The 16,313-nt window shown below is 54.9% G+C and overlaps 8 protein-coding genes and 1 non-coding gene across 9 annotated transcripts; 6 read left to right on the plus strand and 3 right to left on the minus strand.

Moving 5' to 3' along the window:
* Window positions 1-85: 85 nt before the first annotated feature.
* On the plus strand, window positions 86-1,731 carry G6M90_00g083170 (uncharacterized protein; the record flags this gene model as incomplete). The annotated part of the gene is made up of 6 exons (XM_014688054.2): window positions 86-214; window positions 301-538; window positions 624-645; window positions 697-1,033; window positions 1,087-1,340; window positions 1,431-1,731. 6 exons carry the CDS (start codon window positions 86-88, stop codon window positions 1,729-1,731), a joined length of 1,281 nt encoding a protein of 426 aa, XP_014543540.2.
* Window positions 1,732-2,134: 403 nt separating this feature from the next.
* On the plus strand, window positions 2,135-2,230 carry G6M90_tRNA00000093. The gene has a single exon. It is a non-coding gene; the product is annotated as a tRNA-Glu (tRNA).
* A 256-nt stretch (window positions 2,231-2,486) lies between these two features.
* On the minus strand, window positions 2,487-3,177 carry G6M90_00g083180 (uncharacterized protein; the record flags this gene model as incomplete). The annotated part of the gene is made up of 2 exons (XM_066131218.1): window positions 2,487-2,938; window positions 3,018-3,177. 2 exons carry the CDS (start codon window positions 3,175-3,177, stop codon window positions 2,487-2,489), a joined length of 612 nt encoding a protein of 203 aa, XP_065987429.1.
* Window positions 3,178-3,527: 350 nt separating this feature from the next.
* On the minus strand, window positions 3,528-4,452 carry mdmC (O-methyltransferase MdmC; the record flags this gene model as incomplete). The annotated part of the gene is made up of 3 exons (XM_014688055.2): window positions 3,528-3,885; window positions 3,963-4,140; window positions 4,242-4,452. The coding sequence occupies 3 exons, from the start codon at window positions 4,450-4,452 to the stop codon at window positions 3,528-3,530; spliced, it is 747 nt and encodes a 248-aa protein (XP_014543541.2).
* A 1,401-nt stretch (window positions 4,453-5,853) lies between these two features.
* mcs4 (Response regulator mcs4) lies at window positions 5,854-8,605 on the plus strand (the record flags this gene model as incomplete). The annotated part of the gene is made up of 2 exons (XM_014688056.1): window positions 5,854-8,343; window positions 8,408-8,605. The coding sequence occupies 2 exons, from the start codon at window positions 5,854-5,856 to the stop codon at window positions 8,603-8,605; spliced, it is 2,688 nt and encodes an 895-aa protein (XP_014543542.1).
* Window positions 8,606-9,151: 546 nt separating this feature from the next.
* G6M90_00g083210 (mitochondrial 37S ribosomal protein mS45) lies at window positions 9,152-10,343 on the plus strand (the record flags this gene model as incomplete). The annotated part of the gene is made up of 2 exons (XM_014688057.1): window positions 9,152-9,568; window positions 9,801-10,343. The coding sequence occupies 2 exons, from the start codon at window positions 9,152-9,154 to the stop codon at window positions 10,341-10,343; spliced, it is 960 nt and encodes a 319-aa protein (XP_014543543.1).
* Window positions 10,344-10,564: 221 nt separating this feature from the next.
* On the minus strand, window positions 10,565-11,497 carry G6M90_00g083220 (uncharacterized protein; the record flags this gene model as incomplete). The annotated part of the gene is made up of 2 exons (XM_066131219.1): window positions 10,565-10,739; window positions 10,797-11,497. The coding sequence occupies 2 exons, from the start codon at window positions 11,495-11,497 to the stop codon at window positions 10,565-10,567; spliced, it is 876 nt and encodes a 291-aa protein (XP_065987391.1).
* A 979-nt stretch (window positions 11,498-12,476) lies between these two features.
* Window positions 12,477-14,690, plus strand: SMPD1 (Sphingomyelin phosphodiesterase; the record flags this gene model as incomplete). The annotated part of the gene is made up of 5 exons (XM_066131220.1): window positions 12,477-12,665; window positions 12,777-12,875; window positions 12,935-13,260; window positions 13,333-13,589; window positions 13,651-14,690. The coding sequence occupies 5 exons, from the start codon at window positions 12,477-12,479 to the stop codon at window positions 14,688-14,690; spliced, it is 1,911 nt and encodes a 636-aa protein (XP_065987532.1).
* Window positions 14,691-15,340: 650 nt separating this feature from the next.
* G6M90_00g083240 (uncharacterized protein) lies at window positions 15,341-15,715 on the plus strand (the record flags this gene model as incomplete). The annotated part of the gene is made up of 1 exon (XM_014688060.1): window positions 15,341-15,715. One exon carries the CDS (start codon window positions 15,341-15,343, stop codon window positions 15,713-15,715), a length of 375 nt encoding a protein of 124 aa, XP_014543546.1.
* Window positions 15,716-16,313: the final 598 nt, after the last annotated feature.

A 16,313-nucleotide genomic window follows, 5' to 3' on the forward strand; every position in this document is an offset into this window, starting at 1 on the left:
AAGAGGTGAAGAGCATGACTGACTTGAGAGCCGTCGTTGCATGGTTGCGCAGAGCCAGGTAAAGAAGATCATCAAAGTCACCGTCATGGATTACGGTGGACAGTGCCATAGTGATCCCGCCATCGAAGAGGCCGTTAGAGGTTTCGACGTCCAGGTCTGGGATTGGAGAAAGGTAGATTTGTGCAGCGGTGTACCATTTAATTGCGCGAGCTCTGTAAGAGAGATATGCCTCTATTCTTCTGGCAACGGGGCCGCCTTGATGGGTTGGTCTATTCAATGGAATGCTTACCAGCCATCAAGGGCGAGGACGACACCGAGCTCGAGGGCGAAAGGCTATTGGCCTCGATCAATAACTTCAAGATACAACTAAATATCATCCGTAGGGGACCAAAAGCCCTTGAGGAATACGTATTGACGTTTATCGACGGACTACAGTCAGAGCACCAGACATTCTTCCGAGCTGAGGATGCCGGGCAGCTGGCATCGGAAGGCCAGTCATTGATTCAGCGTCTAAAGACGACATGGCTATACCAGAGAAGTATCACAACAAAGGAATAGAGTGAAATTAAGGTAAAGAAATATCTGGACACAAAAGATTTCACTTATGCTTCTGACTTCCGAAGCATACCCGGGAATGAGGAAGAAGTGAGTGGCTCGCTGTTCTACCATCAGGGGACAAGCTTAACCTCAATGTAGATCGCATCCCTGGATTGGATGCCTGGATAACTTCCGCAGGTTTCTCTGTGGTTGTCGGGAAGCAAAGGTCACGCCTGTCAAGATCGCCATCATCGATGATGGCATGAGCGACCCATCCCTCCAGGGGGCAATCGCAATGGGCAAGAGCTTCTCGCACTACCCCAACTCGACCGAGTTCATGAATTCTTATTTCATTCCACCGGGCAAGTACGGAACTCAGATGGCCAAACTGATAACCCAAATCTGCCCCGATCCACGTCTCTTCATCACCAGGCTGGAGGAGCGTTTAGCTCCAGATGGCAGCGGGCGATGTATCACGGCAGAGTCTGCCGCCAAGGTAAGTGAGGTCAGGTCACTCCCTACCGAGCCTCCTTGCTAAATAACCGACAGACAGTGATATGGGCGGTTGATTGCAAGGTGGACATAATATCGATGAGGTGGACGATAGAAAACGGGACCACAAACAGCGAGGACATCGAAGCGCTTCGCAAGGCCGTAAAAAAAGCCCACAAACAAAATATTCCCATGTTCTGCTCGACGAGCGACTCGGGTGGCAGCCAGTACGACCGCTCGTTCCCTTGCCAATGGTCAAACGAGTGCACGCGGATTGGCGGCGCCTCTCACCGGGAGATGAGCTTGCCCGGGTGAACGAGAAGCCTGTCCAGTTCCTCTTGCCGGGTAAACGGATCCCCATCAAAAACGGTGACGGCAAAGCTCATTCATACGAATGGTAGCTCGCTGGCTGCCGCTTGTGCCTCTGGGCTTGCCGGCTTGTTGCTCCATTGCGAGCGGTTGCTGGGGTGGAAAGTCATTGTGAACAAGGAGAAGATGGACAACGTCTTCAAGGTCCTCGCCCAATGGGGCCGGTTTCCCCACGTACGGCCCTACTTCGATAAACACTTCAAAAAGCTCTACGGTGACGAAATCGGGGATAAAACGACCCTTGTGGATATTCCCAAGCTACACTGGGATCATGAGACGAGAAAAGGACTGGAAAATCTCATGGCTGCATTAACGACTCACATATCAGCTTAGCAAGTCGGGGGTTGACGAATAATACTAAGTTCGCGGGGACTTGGAATTTCCACCGACGTCTCCAAGAAGAGAATTGATGTCAATACCTCTAATAAAGCCCATTCTTTTCAAGAGCGATTTTGTCTTGGTCATCCAGATGAATGAGCACTCCCGCGCCGTCGTCGCGCCCGCCATTGATATGAGCCACGAGGCACTTATGGTCAGCCTTCGCCTAAACGACATTTTCAAAAGCGAGATCCGCTCGCGCTTGTTTCAGGGCGTCCTCTACCAGTCTGCGTCGATGTGTGTGATGGACGGTGCATGTTGTCGACGGTGGCGAAATTAAGCCCTGTTAAGCAGCGCATAGGTCCTGGTAGGATTTAAGTATAATAATAGCGCTAAATTTCCCAACAAAACAAAACCATCCGGTATGGTGTAGTGGCTAACATCGCTCGCTCTCATATATCATTATAAAGTATTTGTTACCGAGCAGCCCTGGGTTCGATTCCCAGTACCGGAGAATTTCTTTTTTTTTCATCTCTTTTTTTCTACGATTCCCCTGTTCGTTCCCCTTCCTTCAACGGGCAGCAGCCAGCCGCTTTTCTTTTTTTATCCTTGTCAATCGAAGCGGCTCGCTACTCACCTGCTGCATTTACCCGGACGGCTGCACTGCCTCTGGAACCAGGGGACTCGATTCCGTTCCCATCTGTTCAGCCTCATCAACAAGTCCACTCGAGAAGGTCATCATCACTGTTACTCGTTCATTTTGTAGAGTCTCAAAAATCCTGCACCCCAGTCTCGCCCGCCGCGCCCCTATCCCCAACCCAGCTCGGCTCCTCGTCATCAAACCACCGATCCTCCTCGTCCCGCCGCAACACCACATCAAGCTCCTCATTGCCATCTACCTTGGCGTAGTCAAAATCCTCATCCCCGCCGCGTATAAACCGCTCCCGTAGAAACTCTCTCCACAACTCGGAACCCTGCTCCTTGGTGCTCGCCTCCCCGTCCCAGGGGTTGTCTATATCCGACGCAGCGTGCCACCTGTGCCTGGCCGGCGACAAATCCTCCCTCTGCTCGCCCGCGGCCTCGGTGGCGAGCGCGGAGAGACGAGTCTCCCCGCGGGCAAGGTCTGCTTCGAGCACGCGTCCGTAGCCCTTGGCTTGACCTTCTTGCTGGCGCTCCGACAAGGTCTGGTGCCGCTTGATGAGGCGCTCGTACAGAACCGGGTCTACGGGTTGGGGGGATTAGCCATGGATCTGTTTTTTTTCCTAGACGTGAATAGCGGTGGCTAGGGCTCTGCTACGTGCCTGCGAGCTCGTGGTCCAGGCTGTCGAAATAGCCTGGGTGCCGCTTCAGATACTCGCGCCGTCGGTTCTGCGCCTGGATCTGAGCCGTCTTTGCTGGCGATTTAGCCGGACGGGGAACCTGTTTATCATACAGGTCGTCAACACGAGTCGGGTGGCTCATTGTCGCAGGGGCCAGACGATGGCCGTGAATAAAGCATAAATCTAGTATCAAGGAATGAATCAGGCGGCCGGTTCTATATTCTCAGAAACTTGTTCCAGGCGTGTATGGTGGTGAATGAGATGACCCAGGTTATTTTGTATAGGTTAGTTGGTGGGGCGCCTTTTGGACTCGAAGGTGAGCTGAACTCTCTCTTTTTCAACCACACCTTCGCTCGCACAGCAACAAAGCCAGTAAAAATAATGGTAATAATGCGTTTATAGCCAGGGAATATTCTAGAGCTCATTTCTAAACACGTCGACAATCTGTTCGTGTCCCCGTCCAGGCCAGCATCACAACACCGCTACGAGAGCTCAGTCCAGCAACCTGCCCAGACCGAGCCCGTCAAAAACCGGCAGCAGCATGGCCTCAATACGCGGGTGACCATGCATCATCTTGTTGAACTCGTCCAAAAAGGCAATATTATTCCAGTCCCAGTTGATGGTGTGGCGAGGGACCGTCTTTGTAGCCGGGTTATCGTCCGACTCGTCCGCAACCAGGCCGCAACGAAGGGCGTTGTCGCCAATGATCAAACCACCAGGGCGCAGTAGCCTGTTGGCCTGCCCGGGCTGGGATTGGTCGAGGATGATCTTCAGATACGCGGGGTAGCCGGACTTTTGCGCATCGATGAAGATGATATCATAGGGCTCTGGGGGTTCAAGCCTGGCCAGACTGCCGGTATACTGCGTCAGTGAAATCCCGCATCGGGCGACGAGGGGCGGGCGCGAGAAACCGGGTTTCCGACCTACGTGTGCAAGGCATCGCCCGTGACGACCTCGGCGTTGTTCCAGCCGAACCTGCTGAGCTGGTCTCGGGCCATCTGTGCAAACTCGGGGGACTTCTCGAGGCCGGTGACGCTGCCGTCCTTGCCAACGGCGTTGGCCCAAGTGGCGACGGAGAAACCTACAAATGTGCCAATCTCAAGGACTGGAGGGGAAAGTTATAGTGAGTAACTCGATGTAAAAGGATGGACCAAACAAGAAGAAGAAGAAGAAGAAGGATATAAACAGATGCCGGTGGGTTCGTACCTCTCTTGGCATTCACCATTCGTGCCATCCACGACAACATTCTCGCCTCGAGCAGGGAAATGGTGAAGTGGGAGTGTTCTTGACTGCGCAACACCCATTCATGGTACTTGACAAGGCCTTCGGGAAGAGGGACTGAGTGCTGGTCCGAGTACTCACTGACCTTGCGGCCAACTATATCGTTGGGATACAGCGTCGTGCAGTTTTCTATCATGGTTGTTTCGAGCTACCAGCCTGAATGATGCTAGTAGATGGCAGTGACTGCGATAGTTGGGCAGTTTAAGTACTCGATTCGCCCTCGTGGTTACATGATGTCGTGTGACCTATGTCGCGCCATGGCACACTATGCGAAGTGAACAATCCTGCAAGTCTTGTTGGTTATGAAAACGGCTGGTTCGAGCGAGTGCCTCACTCGTTTCGTTTGGTGTGACAAGAATTGCTGGTATATGGAAACCGTGCTACGTCTGCTGGACGAAAACGGGCACGAAAGCCTTGTTTGCCGCAACTTGAAGGCCTCCAATCTTGGTCTGACGCGCGTTCGCTGGTACCCTTTGGCCGGGTGGCGTTGGGTAATTCATCGTCGACAAACAGCCAGACTGGAAGAATGGCGATGTCGTGCCATTACGGGCCAACATTTGTGGCCATGGCATATTTGTGCGACATCGTCGTCTGCAATTGCATGTCGATGGTCCAGCAAATGATTTACGGAGAACAAACAAACCAAGACAAGTTTCAAAGTTTCTCGAACAACTCGGGGCAATCAAGCATCGTAGCCGTGAACAAGGTGCCGACAACATGAGGCATCGCGGCATCTTGGCTCACGGGCCACGGCTGCCGGCATCATCTGCATCATCCAACTACGCCACAAACACAGGCTGTGTCGCGCTGTGTCGCCGAACGCACATGGTGAAGGTGTCACTGTGCCACCCACGGTTTGTCCAACGCAGAAAGAATCAGTCGAGGGCCGAGGCCATTGTCCGACAAGAACCAGGGGTCCCCTGGGCGTGGGAGAAGCTGACCACAGCCCTCGTATGGTTGTGCCCACCACGACAGCCGCATGCTGCATCATGACCGACCTGGCCAGACTTCAAGAGGAGCTGAACAAGGCTGTAACGGTCCGCGATGCCACCGATGGCTATGTTTGACGGAAACGGCAGATGCGGCCAGGGACCCGGTCATGGTGGCTGTCAAAAGCAGCTAATGAGAGTTTGTCAAAGTCTATCTCGTAAATTACAGTAGCATTGGGCGAATGCATGAATTGAGTGCCGACGGACCACACACTGGAGTCAATCCCGCTCCAGCCCCGGGTTGGCGTATTGTTTTTATGCCAATCAGTTCTGTGATTCAGCCATCGGGTTCAAGTTGGGCAGCTCTCTTCCACGCGGCCAGCTTTTGCTTTCGCATTTATTATTTCTTCCACGTCTGCTCTCGCGCGCCTGGCAATGCGGGACTTCTCTGCCTTCCTTCATCGACACGGAGCACCATGAGCTTGATGATTGAGACAAAAGGTTGAGCGCAACACCGGGTCTTCTCCCCCTTTTGCCCCTCGGCAACCTCTCCGTCCAGCCATCTGCTCCGTACCGATGAGCCATCGCTGGCAGACACGAGCGAGCTGATGGCGCACGATATTGCTTCCCGCATCAAGGCGCGGCTATCGAGGCGGCGACATTCGACTACGTCGTCCCTGGCGTCTTCTCGAAGCGGTCTTGGGGAGGCGTCTGTTTCGTCTGTTCCTAGCCAGACCAGCCGTGAGGCATCGTGTGCCTCGCACGCCCAGCGCACTGCGAGCCAGACCAGCGATGAACACCCCGAAGCGATTGGCCATGGAGCTGCAGCCGGGAACCAAGACGAAAACGGCGACGCGGAAGGAGACAAACGACAGCATCGCGACAAGGACCAGGACGGCGGGGCGGGCGACGAGCAAGGCACAAATCGAGCCAGTGGTCTTGACAGCGAACCCCCCGCTGAAGGCCCGTTCTTGCAGCGCTTCGGAGCCGGCAACAGCGGTGGCGCCATGGGGGCTTCAGAGAAGGAACCGCTAGCGCAGCCTGGATCGCTCGCCGAGGAAGCCCTCTCACGGCAGAAATTAGAGGGTCACCCGCTGTCGCATGCCCCAAAACTGGCCCCCCAGGTCTCCCAGGCCCCCCGGAACATCCCCATGGGCTCCGTCGACATGGACCAGGGCCAGGCACATCATGATATGGACGCATTTGACAAGGACCCGCCCCGCCACGACCACCTCCATGGCTCTGCCTGGGCTGCATCTCGATTTGGGCCTCATCCTGATCCTTCAGCACAATTGAGCCCAGCTACTGCGGTTCATTTGCCGCCCCCGCCGCGGTCAACCCCATCGCCGACATCATCTTCGCCCCTTCGAACCTCTCGTACCTCGACATTAGCCGTCGGCGACCGCAACTCGCCGCAGCGTGCTGGTGCTGGACGGATCCATAACCACGGCCACAACTTGCGGCTCTTCGACATTGGCTCCTCGGGGTCAGGAGTGAGGGTGCCTCCCGCACATGCTGGTGACGACCTCGAAGTTGATCCTCTCCAACCGCCGCAACATGGCCGTGAGCTCGACCACCTGAGCTTCGCGTCCTTTCCTGCAGCTGCGTCGGCATCTGCTGCCTCGTCTGCTGCCAGTCCGGTATCCTTCACGAGTGATCCGCAACCTTCACGTCGACAGAGCCTTTTCGCCAGCCGGCAAACAAGCCTGATCAAGACTCTTCTCCGATCCAACCAGCCGCAGGCCGCCGCAGATACTGAACATAGGCACTCTATAGATACCATCATGGTTACCAGAAAGATCTGGGTCAGGCGGCCACACGCCTCTGCTACGACCATCACCATAAACGAAGATGACCTGGTCGATGATGTTCGGGATATGATTTTGCGAAAATACGCCAATTCATTGGGTCGCACATTTGATTCCCCGGACCTCGTCATCCGTGTACACCCGCGAGACCAAGAAAAAGAAAGGGCCCTTGGCCCAGAGGAGGTTATGGCTCGAACCCTGGATACCTACTACCCAGGCGGTCAGACTATTGACGAAGCTCTCATCATCGATATTCCCCGACGAACCCCGAAAGCCTCTCCTCGCGTGCCCATCCCCCCAGGCACTGCTACAACATACTACATCACAGAGGACGGCCGACCCTCAGAAGCCGGCGAGGGTTATTTCCCACCCGTCGTAGCCATACCATCACCGCACACTTCACATGTTGTTCCAGCAACAGTGCCCAACGGTACAGTACCACACTCGATTGCTGTTCTTGGAACCGGCCATATCCCTCCCATTCCATCTCCAGGTGCCACCAGCAGGTCACGCCTCTATAGAGACCGCCCAGACCGGCCTAGACTAAATAGGACTCATACATCTTCGCCAACGTTGATGGCCGGTCATGCTCCAGGGCCGCAAGCCTCCAATACTGGTAGCCACGGTACGCAGAACTTTGTCCCGCGGTTACCCCATTCCCGAACTCATTCAAGCTCGTCAGACCATCCGTCCGGACTCGCAATGGTGAAAACCCCAATGGCCAAATCACCTGGTCCCGAAGTAACTCCCGCCAGAATTGCTACTCCTCCTCCGCGATCTTCTTCCCCAAGGGCACCGAGTCTTCGTCCGAAAAGAAGCAAAAAAAGCTCAGAACATCCTGCCGCCGCCGGCACTGTCCTGAACGGGAATGTCCCTCCCATCAATGTTCTCATCGTCGAAGATAACCCCATTAACCTGAAGCTATTGGAGGCATTTGTAAAGAGATTAAAAGTACGATGGCAGTCGGCCATGAACGGACAAGACGCCGTCAAAAAGTGGAGGATGGGGGGGTTCCATCTTGTATTGATGGACATTCAACTGCCAGTGATGAATGGTCTCGACGCAACCAGGGAGATTCGAAGACTCGAAAGGATCAATACTATCGGTGTCTTTACATCAACGCCTGACAATGCGACGGGCAACTCGGAAGAGGATATCAAGGAACAGGATCGGCTGCAAAACCCTTCTCTTTTCAAAAGTCCTGTGATTATTGTGGCATTGACTGCCAGTTCCCTGCAAAGTGACCGACATGAAGCATTGGCTGCAGGTTGCAATGATTTTTTGACCAAGGTAGGCCGCATTCTGCACTTGTCGCTTCTTTGTGCCCCTCCAAATACTAACCTGTCAATAATAGCCGGTCAACTTTGTGTGGCTCGAGCGTAAAGTGATGGAATGGGGTTGCATGCAAGCACTCATCGACTTTGACGCCTGGCGCAATTGGAAGGAAGAGTTGTCTGTGCAGGATGCAGAGAGGGAGGAGGCGGCAAAGAACGCTCTGGCAACCAAGGCCAAATCGAAGAAGAACCGATCGTCTCTCTCCACGACTTCTTAGGCGCTCGCTGCGCGTCAACATGAATGATGGCATAATTTTTTTTAACGCCGGTTTATAATCACAGTTACGGCAGTCATGAACGAGGTGGAAAACTAGGATACGGTATCTTCATGATGGATCATTTATGATGCGAACAGGCACATTTGCGCGTCACCTGCGGAACCAGGGTATATGTGTGGAATTCCATGTGCCAGCATCAAATCTTTGTTATTCGGGCATTTATGAGCGCCTATTGAGCGCCGCAGGTCTAATGATAATACCCAGTACATCTTCGTGTCTGAATATGATTTTGTCTCCATGTTGATAGTATTTGCAAGGGCTCCTCACGAAGAGGTTGGCCGAGGTGCTCGGATCAAGAATGGCCGGCACCGGAAAAATAGTGGAACCGATCTCTTCGAAAAATCTACACCTGCAGAGCTTTAATCCTTGGGCTGCACTTTGGATTCACATCCACATCCGCACGACACGCAAGCCGCCAGCCCAATTGACTTGGATGCGGCTATTCACTGGGCTTCTCCCCAGCTGAGAAAGCATTCCATCACAAAGATGCCGCCGAGGATAAATGGCACCTCTGCCTTACTGGCAGCTGACCTGGCGTTGCCCCAACAAGCCAGGTCAGCAGGCCCATTTGCGCGAACATTCTCCTCGACACATTATCGCGAAAAGATGAGCCGGGCTCGGCAGCAAATGTACCAATGGCTGAAATCAAGAGACGGCCAAGAGCTGGCAGAGGGTGGCAGGGGCCCCCGATACTTGGGGCCGTTCCAAGACCAGCCTTTCCCACAGAATCCATTGTTCCGCAGCCAGCCGGTTCTGGACGAGCAGACGAGGGAGCTGATATGGCAGAAAATTACCCAGCGAGGAGAATCCCTCAAAGCTGTTTCGGCCGAGATGGGTGTGGATGTGAGACGGGTTGCGGCTGTGGTGAGGCTCAAGGAGGTGGAGAGGCAATGGGTGAAAGATGTGAGTAAATGACAATATCCTCCCCCTTCCTCAACAGTGCTCTCCAATGATTTCTTTTTTGGGGAGAGAAATGCACTTCACATGATGAGACAACTATAAAAATTTTCGATTAGTCTTGAAGACACCACCTGTGGTTAGACATTTAGTTTTGCCTGATATGATGCGTTTTTTTTTACCCTTTGTGTTGCGAAACAAATTTTCTTGGCGAGTGGCGACTAACAGAAAGCAAAAGGGCAACAAATTAGCTACGCCGTACGCAAAAGCCGTCATGAGCATGCTGCCCAAGACGTCGTATCGCGAGGGCGAAAAGAACGAACCGCACGAGCCGGTCAACGAGGTCCACGTGCACAAGTTGACCATGCAGCAATTATTCGTGCCCGTGTCCGAGTCGAGGCAATTTACGCGTGAAGATGCCGCCAAGGCTTTCCACGAGACGATGCTCTCGGCGGACACACGGTCTCCGCAGCCGCAGCTCATCAAGATGGAGCGCGATATTCTCAAGGGCATGAGCAGGGAGGACAGCAAGAAGAAGTTTGAGGCTGCCGTGCAAAAGGAGGAGGATGGCGTGGCCAAGAAGTTGGCACAGGAAAAGGCCAAAGAGGAGCAGACGACTAGGCGCGTCAAGACGGACCGGTACGAGTTCCGCTTCAAGGAGATAGCCGTGGATGACGTCAGCAGGGATGGGCGATCACGCAAGGGCACAGGATGGAGGTACGGGGCGCCGTTTGACGACCGCAAACGCGGCGTGGTCAAGATTCCCACGTCGGTTCCTTGAGGAGGCCATGGGCAGGCGTCACGTGTACCATTATACATATTTTCGTTTCTTTGGTTTACATTACAGCGATGGGGTGGCATGAATCAAGCCGCGGGCTTGCTTGTATAATACCATGTACAGTGCTGCGTTGCAGCAGACCAGGACCAATACCAAAAATTCCAGCAACACAGGCTCTCATCTCAATCATCTAATGCATGGCGTGGCAAATGTTGTCATGACGTTCATAATACCGCACGCTCGGCGTCCAGGACACCACCGTTCTGCGGCTCGACGATGAAATTCCGCCGCAGCCGCTCGATCTCGTCGGGCGACAAGCGGCACTCGTTGACGACGTATTCCTCCACCGAGCCGTACTCCTCCCTCATGACCTGGAGCGTAGCAAGCATGCTCTCGGGCCTAGTACACCAAGTCAGCCTTGTACCAGGACAAGGAGAAAAAAGAAGAAGCACTCACCGGGAACTCAGCATCCTCCAGGCGCCGGCCTCGTCGACCGTGACCCCCTCGGCACTCATCAGGCGCTGCATGATGCCCTCCTTGAGCGGCGCCAGCCCCTCCTCGGTCAGACCGTACTCCCAGGCAATGGTGTCGTCGTCGACGCCGCACAGCGACAGCACAATGGCGCAGACCAGGCCGGTGCGGTCCTTGCCGGCGGTGCAGTGCACCAGGCACGGCGTGGGCTCGTCGCGCGCGAGGTGGCGCAGGATCGGGGCGAAGGCGCGCTCGCCGCCGGCGCTCAGGATGCCGCGGTACGCCGAGACGAAGCCGGCCGTGGTGTCGGCGGCGGCGTAGTCCTGGTACCGCAGGGCGATGGCCTCGGGGGTGTAGTCGACGCGCCGGAAGACGGGGACGTGGACGCGCGACAGGGCCGGGGGCGACTGCGAGCAGGCGTCGGCCGCCGAGGGCCCCCCCGCGCGCGACACCTCGACGTCGGACCGGAGGTCGAAGACGTGCGTGACGCGGAGGGTCTGCAGGGCCGGGACGGCGCCGGCGGTCGGTGCGGCGGAGCGGTAGAGCAGGCCTGGCCGCGTGGTTCGGGGGCTCGGCGGCGACGGCGACGGCGACGGCGAGGATGTGCTGCCCGGCGGCGGGATGGGGATGTTGCCGATGTCGCGGAGGTTGGGGAGGACGGACTGGTGTTCTGCGAGGCCTACCATGGTTTGGGAGGCGCCCGCGGGTGCAACGGGACAGGTTTTTTCGGGGGGGTCGTGTGTGTGGACGGTGGGTGCAGAGGAGGGATCGGATTTTATTTTTATTTATTTTTCTTGGGAGTCAATGCAGGATGGTGTGGTTTGGTGTTGGTCGAAGCTCTTGGTGTTTTGGGCCGAGGTTCGGATTGGGCTGTGGCGACCCCGCCTGTTCGGTTTAGGGCGGAACGATCCGCGAGGACGTGCTGCTGGTTCCAAGATATTACAGGAACGTCAACACGTGTCCATGAGATGCGCATACGTGCATGGGAGGTGTGTGTACCTAGATTACCAAATAGTCTTTTCTAGCTCTGCGACTAACAGAACAAACTTGGTGTAGTACAGCGACACTTTTTTCAAAGCCGAGTATTGGTACAGTAGACCATTTTACCACCAAGTGGTAGAGTTTGTGTTTAGAACAGTTTAGCATCCGACGGCTGTCCAGGTGTCGGCATAGGCACGAAGCTTGTGGCAAGTTTCTACTTAAGTAGTCTGCTTGGTGGCCTGGCTTGGCTGGGTCGATGATGTTTAAACGAATTGACATCAAAATACTCGACTATTTGTGGCAGAATATATTTCCCTACCAAGTATATTTTAATATATTATAATATATTTTACAGTAAATACATAGGGGGGTACTTTGTAGCAGGCTACTACACCCTGCCACATATAGTTTAAGGGTCGTGACTTCCCGATACATTAACAAAATGTCGACTGTGGCCTAGCGCCAGCTAGCAAGCGTGGCCGTAAGAGCTGGGTGAAGGTACTTAAGTAGTATGCCTGCAGAGTACAACTTAAACTTTTGACTAACCTTTACACTTTTGTCTACAAGCCTTGGCTTCTTCAAAGATGACATGTTTAAAAGAGTATATAATTTGCATGCGTCCGGCAAGTCTTGAGGGCACATTCGAGTATACTCGTATATTCGTCCATCACTGCACGAGACACAATGCGGCTACTACTTGTCTTGTCCGTCCTGTTGGGCGTTGGCTCGGCCGGCACGGGACCCAAAAAGTCCCCCAACCTCTACGCGATCCAGGAAGAGTTCCAGAAAAACCTCGACGCCTTTACTTGGACCGTCAGAGAAATGTCAAAGTCGGGGTCCTGGGCGGTAGGCGTGAAGTGCCACGAGTGCCTGGTACGTATTAATTCTTCTTCTTCCCCCTTTTCATCATCATCCTCTTCTTCTTCATCTCCACACCGCGACGATTTACAACGCTCCAAAGCTGACATCTGCCCCCCCCCTTAGCGATTTCTCAAGTATATGCAAGGCTTTGCGACAAACACCGAGGCCTTCATCGCCAGGGGAAAGGAGATGTGCAGCATGATCCAAAGGGCAAAGGTCGATGTAAGTGCCGCCCGCCCCCCATTTCCGCTGCTGCACATGCTGAACATGGGGGTACACAGTGGAAAGTGGAAGAATTGTGCATCGAGTCGGTTGAACGCTATGGACAAGCCATGGCCCATATTCTCAGAAACATGAACCCGGTAGGCGAATCTCAAGGTGCGCAGCTGTTTTGCAATACCTGGCTTGGGACTTGCCCGGCCGTCAAGCTTCGGTATAATGTTCCCATGAACTACACGAGAAACGAGAGGCCGCCTCCTCGGCCCAAGCCCAGCGGTCAAATGCCCTTCAAATTCGTCCACTTCACCGACCTCCATCTCGACCCCCATTACTTTGCAGGCACCCAGTCGCAGACAGACAAGTGCCCCTATCCGTTGATCTGCTGCAGGTATGGTTGCATTCCTCCTTCGTTGTCGTTGCTTTCCCAGCGGCATTCCCTGACAACCCGTTTGACTGGCAGGGCCTTCACGGAGAAAGAAAGAGACATCATATTTCAACCAAGGCACAAGGCGCATTTGGATATCTTGATAGATCCCGAGTTAGATATCGGAGGGCCATATGGTCACCATGGCGGCTGCGACACTCCCCATCGCCTCCAGCAGAGCTTTTACCGAGCCATGAAGAAGTTCGCTGGCGATGCCGACTTTGCCATCTTCACCGGCGGCATCTTGTCACGCCAAGTCTGGAACTCGACGGCAGAGCTCAACATAGGACAGAGTCAGTCTTGCGCGCGCCGCCCCTTCTTGCTGGAACACCAGTTGTGCTAACGTACACGTAGTCGAAAAGGCCTATAGCAACATGAGTGAGCTGTTCGATTACATCTACCCAGCTGTTGGCAATGACGAGAGCTCACCCGCCAACCTGTTCCAGGCGGAACAAGTCACCAGCAAGGTGAGCACGCAGTGGCTCTACGACACGCTCTCATCCCTTTGGTCTCGCTGGATCGGCGACAAGGACGCGCGCAGGGTAAAAGACGGCGGCTTCTATTCCACAAAGGTGCCGCACCGGAACCTGCGCATCATCTCGCTCAACACCAACCTCTACAACTACAAGAACCTCTGGGTCTACCAGGACCCCATCAACCACGATCCGGCCGGGCAGCTGGCATGGCTGGTCAGCGAGCTCGACGCGGCCACCCTGGCCAAGGAGCACGTCTACATCATCGGCCACATGTCCATGGGGGACCCCGACATCCTCCAGCACTACTCGCGCTCGCTCAACCAGATCATAAACAAGTACGGGTCCACCGTTGCCGCCATGTTCTTTGGGCACACGTTCCTCAACCAGTTCCAGCTTCATTACCGGGGGTTTACCGACCCGCAGTCGCCGCATTGGTGGCGCGTCGGCGAGCGGCTCACGGCCGAGGACGCCCTCGTCACATCGTATATTGCGCCCTCCATCACCCCCGTCATCGGCGCGCCGGCCTTTAACGTGTTTTACGTCGACCCGGAAACGTTTGGAATCCTCGACATTGTCACGTACTCGTCGAATATGGTTGATCGCTACTGGGAGTACGACAAGGGCCCGAAATGGGCCAAGGCATACTCGGCCAAGACGGTGTACGGGATTCCGCAGAAACTCCCCGTGGGGGGCGAGCTCTCGCCCGCTTTCTGGCACAAGGTTAGCGAAAGGTTTGACTGGGATAGGACCTTTTACAGATTGTACTTTGGCCGCCAGACTGCTTGGAATGAAAAGCAGACGGGCGAGTCGCAGAGAGCAAAGGACCAGTGCTTTATCCGTGGTGGCATCGCCAGGGACTGTCTGGGCATCCCCGGCAGGGGAGGCCTGGGTGGATATTTAGGAATCACGGATGGGTGAGTTTTGGGAGAGTTTATCGGGCATCCCCTCTGGCGTAGCCAGCACCCTCAACTGGGGGGCATCGCAAATCTCTTTGAAAGTCGAGCACCTTATGGGGCCCCCACTGCCCCACGGATTGTTGTAGAACAAACCTAGTACTAAGTAAATAGTATGATATTATGACCAGTATAATGTAGCTGCTTTGTACCTAATAGGGTTATTAGTACACTGAGTATTACCTCTATTATATGGAAGTAAAAGTAACGTTTATCCGCTTTTATCCGATTGGTTTATACCCCTGGGCTTGGCCCCCCACAAGGTGCTCGACTTTCAAAGAGATACAAGCGGCACCAGAAGAATCCGCAACAGCTCAACATCCAAGCCGTTTACTTTTGCACTCGCCAAACCACGAGGCAGATTTCGCTCGTTTACTGCGCACGCTCGCAAGCTGCTGCCTACGCGACGACCGCCCAACCACGGAGCTCGGCGCCAAACCTCTCACCTCATCCATCAGCTTGTAAGTTGACACTCCTCGCGCCGCCTCCACCAACACCGAACTCTCACCACCTTCTTCCTCACCAAACATCACCACCACCACCACCATCAACCAACATCCGTCAATCACCTCAGCTTCCCAACACCCCTCCCCCGCAAACACGAACCGCCACGCCATGGCCCCAGAATTCCACGCCGTCACCCCCATCCTCCGCATCTTCGACGTCCCCAAAGCCGACGAGTTCTACCTCGAATACCTGGGCTTTACAACCGACTGGGAGCACCGGCACGACGCCAACGCCCCCCTGTACCGGCAAATCTCCCACGGCGCTCTCACGCTCCATCTGAGCGAGCACCACGGCGACGGCAGCCCGGGCGTCAGGCTCCGCATCTCCACGTCCAACCTTGCCGAGTACCACGCCGCGCTGACAGCAAAGCGCTACCGCTACATGCGGCCGGGGCTCGAGGACGGCCCGGCCGAGGGGTCCCAGGAGATGACGGTCCTCGACCCTTTTGGAAACACCCTCATCTTCTGCCAAGAGGCCAAGTAGCTCCGGTCCCCCTCCCCCCGAGGGCAAGCCTGGATGCTATGCGCGCGTGCCTCGCGGGTACCTGGTGCCTCGTGCCTCGTGGGTTGCGGGTAGCCTTGTGAGACGAGACCAAGGGAAACAAAAATAAAGAAACCACAAAACGTGGGCTCGTACAACACGAGATCCTTCGGGGCGACAATGGCTGCGACGCTGCGAGCCTCGATCGAACCCCCTTACCGATCGGTGCATCCGCACACACCGGAGCCAGCCCGGAGACGAGAAGGCAAACACAAACATGCCTCACGGGCAAATGTTTGTGCCGCCACGCAGCAGGCCCCGGTGCGTTGCGCTTTTCGAAACGCTCCTCGAGCTGGTGCCAAGACGAGGCGGGAAACCCTGCGTCGCCAAGCGAATGTGGTTGCCTGTCGCTGAAATCACGCACGTGCGGGTTGACAGTCAGTCTACAGACTCACTCCCCAAACGAACATTTACAATCACGTAGCAATTGCGTTCCACCACGCCCCGTTTGTCATCTTTTAGCTTGTATGTATATATATCTCTTTTTTTAAATTTATTTTTATTTTCACCTGTCCTGTTTTGACTTGGTCATGTGTGCCTT

Source organism: Metarhizium brunneum, chromosome 5 (genome assembly GCF_013426205.1).
Source record: "Metarhizium brunneum chromosome 5, complete sequence".
Classification (NCBI taxonomy): domain Eukaryota; kingdom Fungi; phylum Ascomycota; class Sordariomycetes; order Hypocreales; family Clavicipitaceae; genus Metarhizium; species Metarhizium brunneum.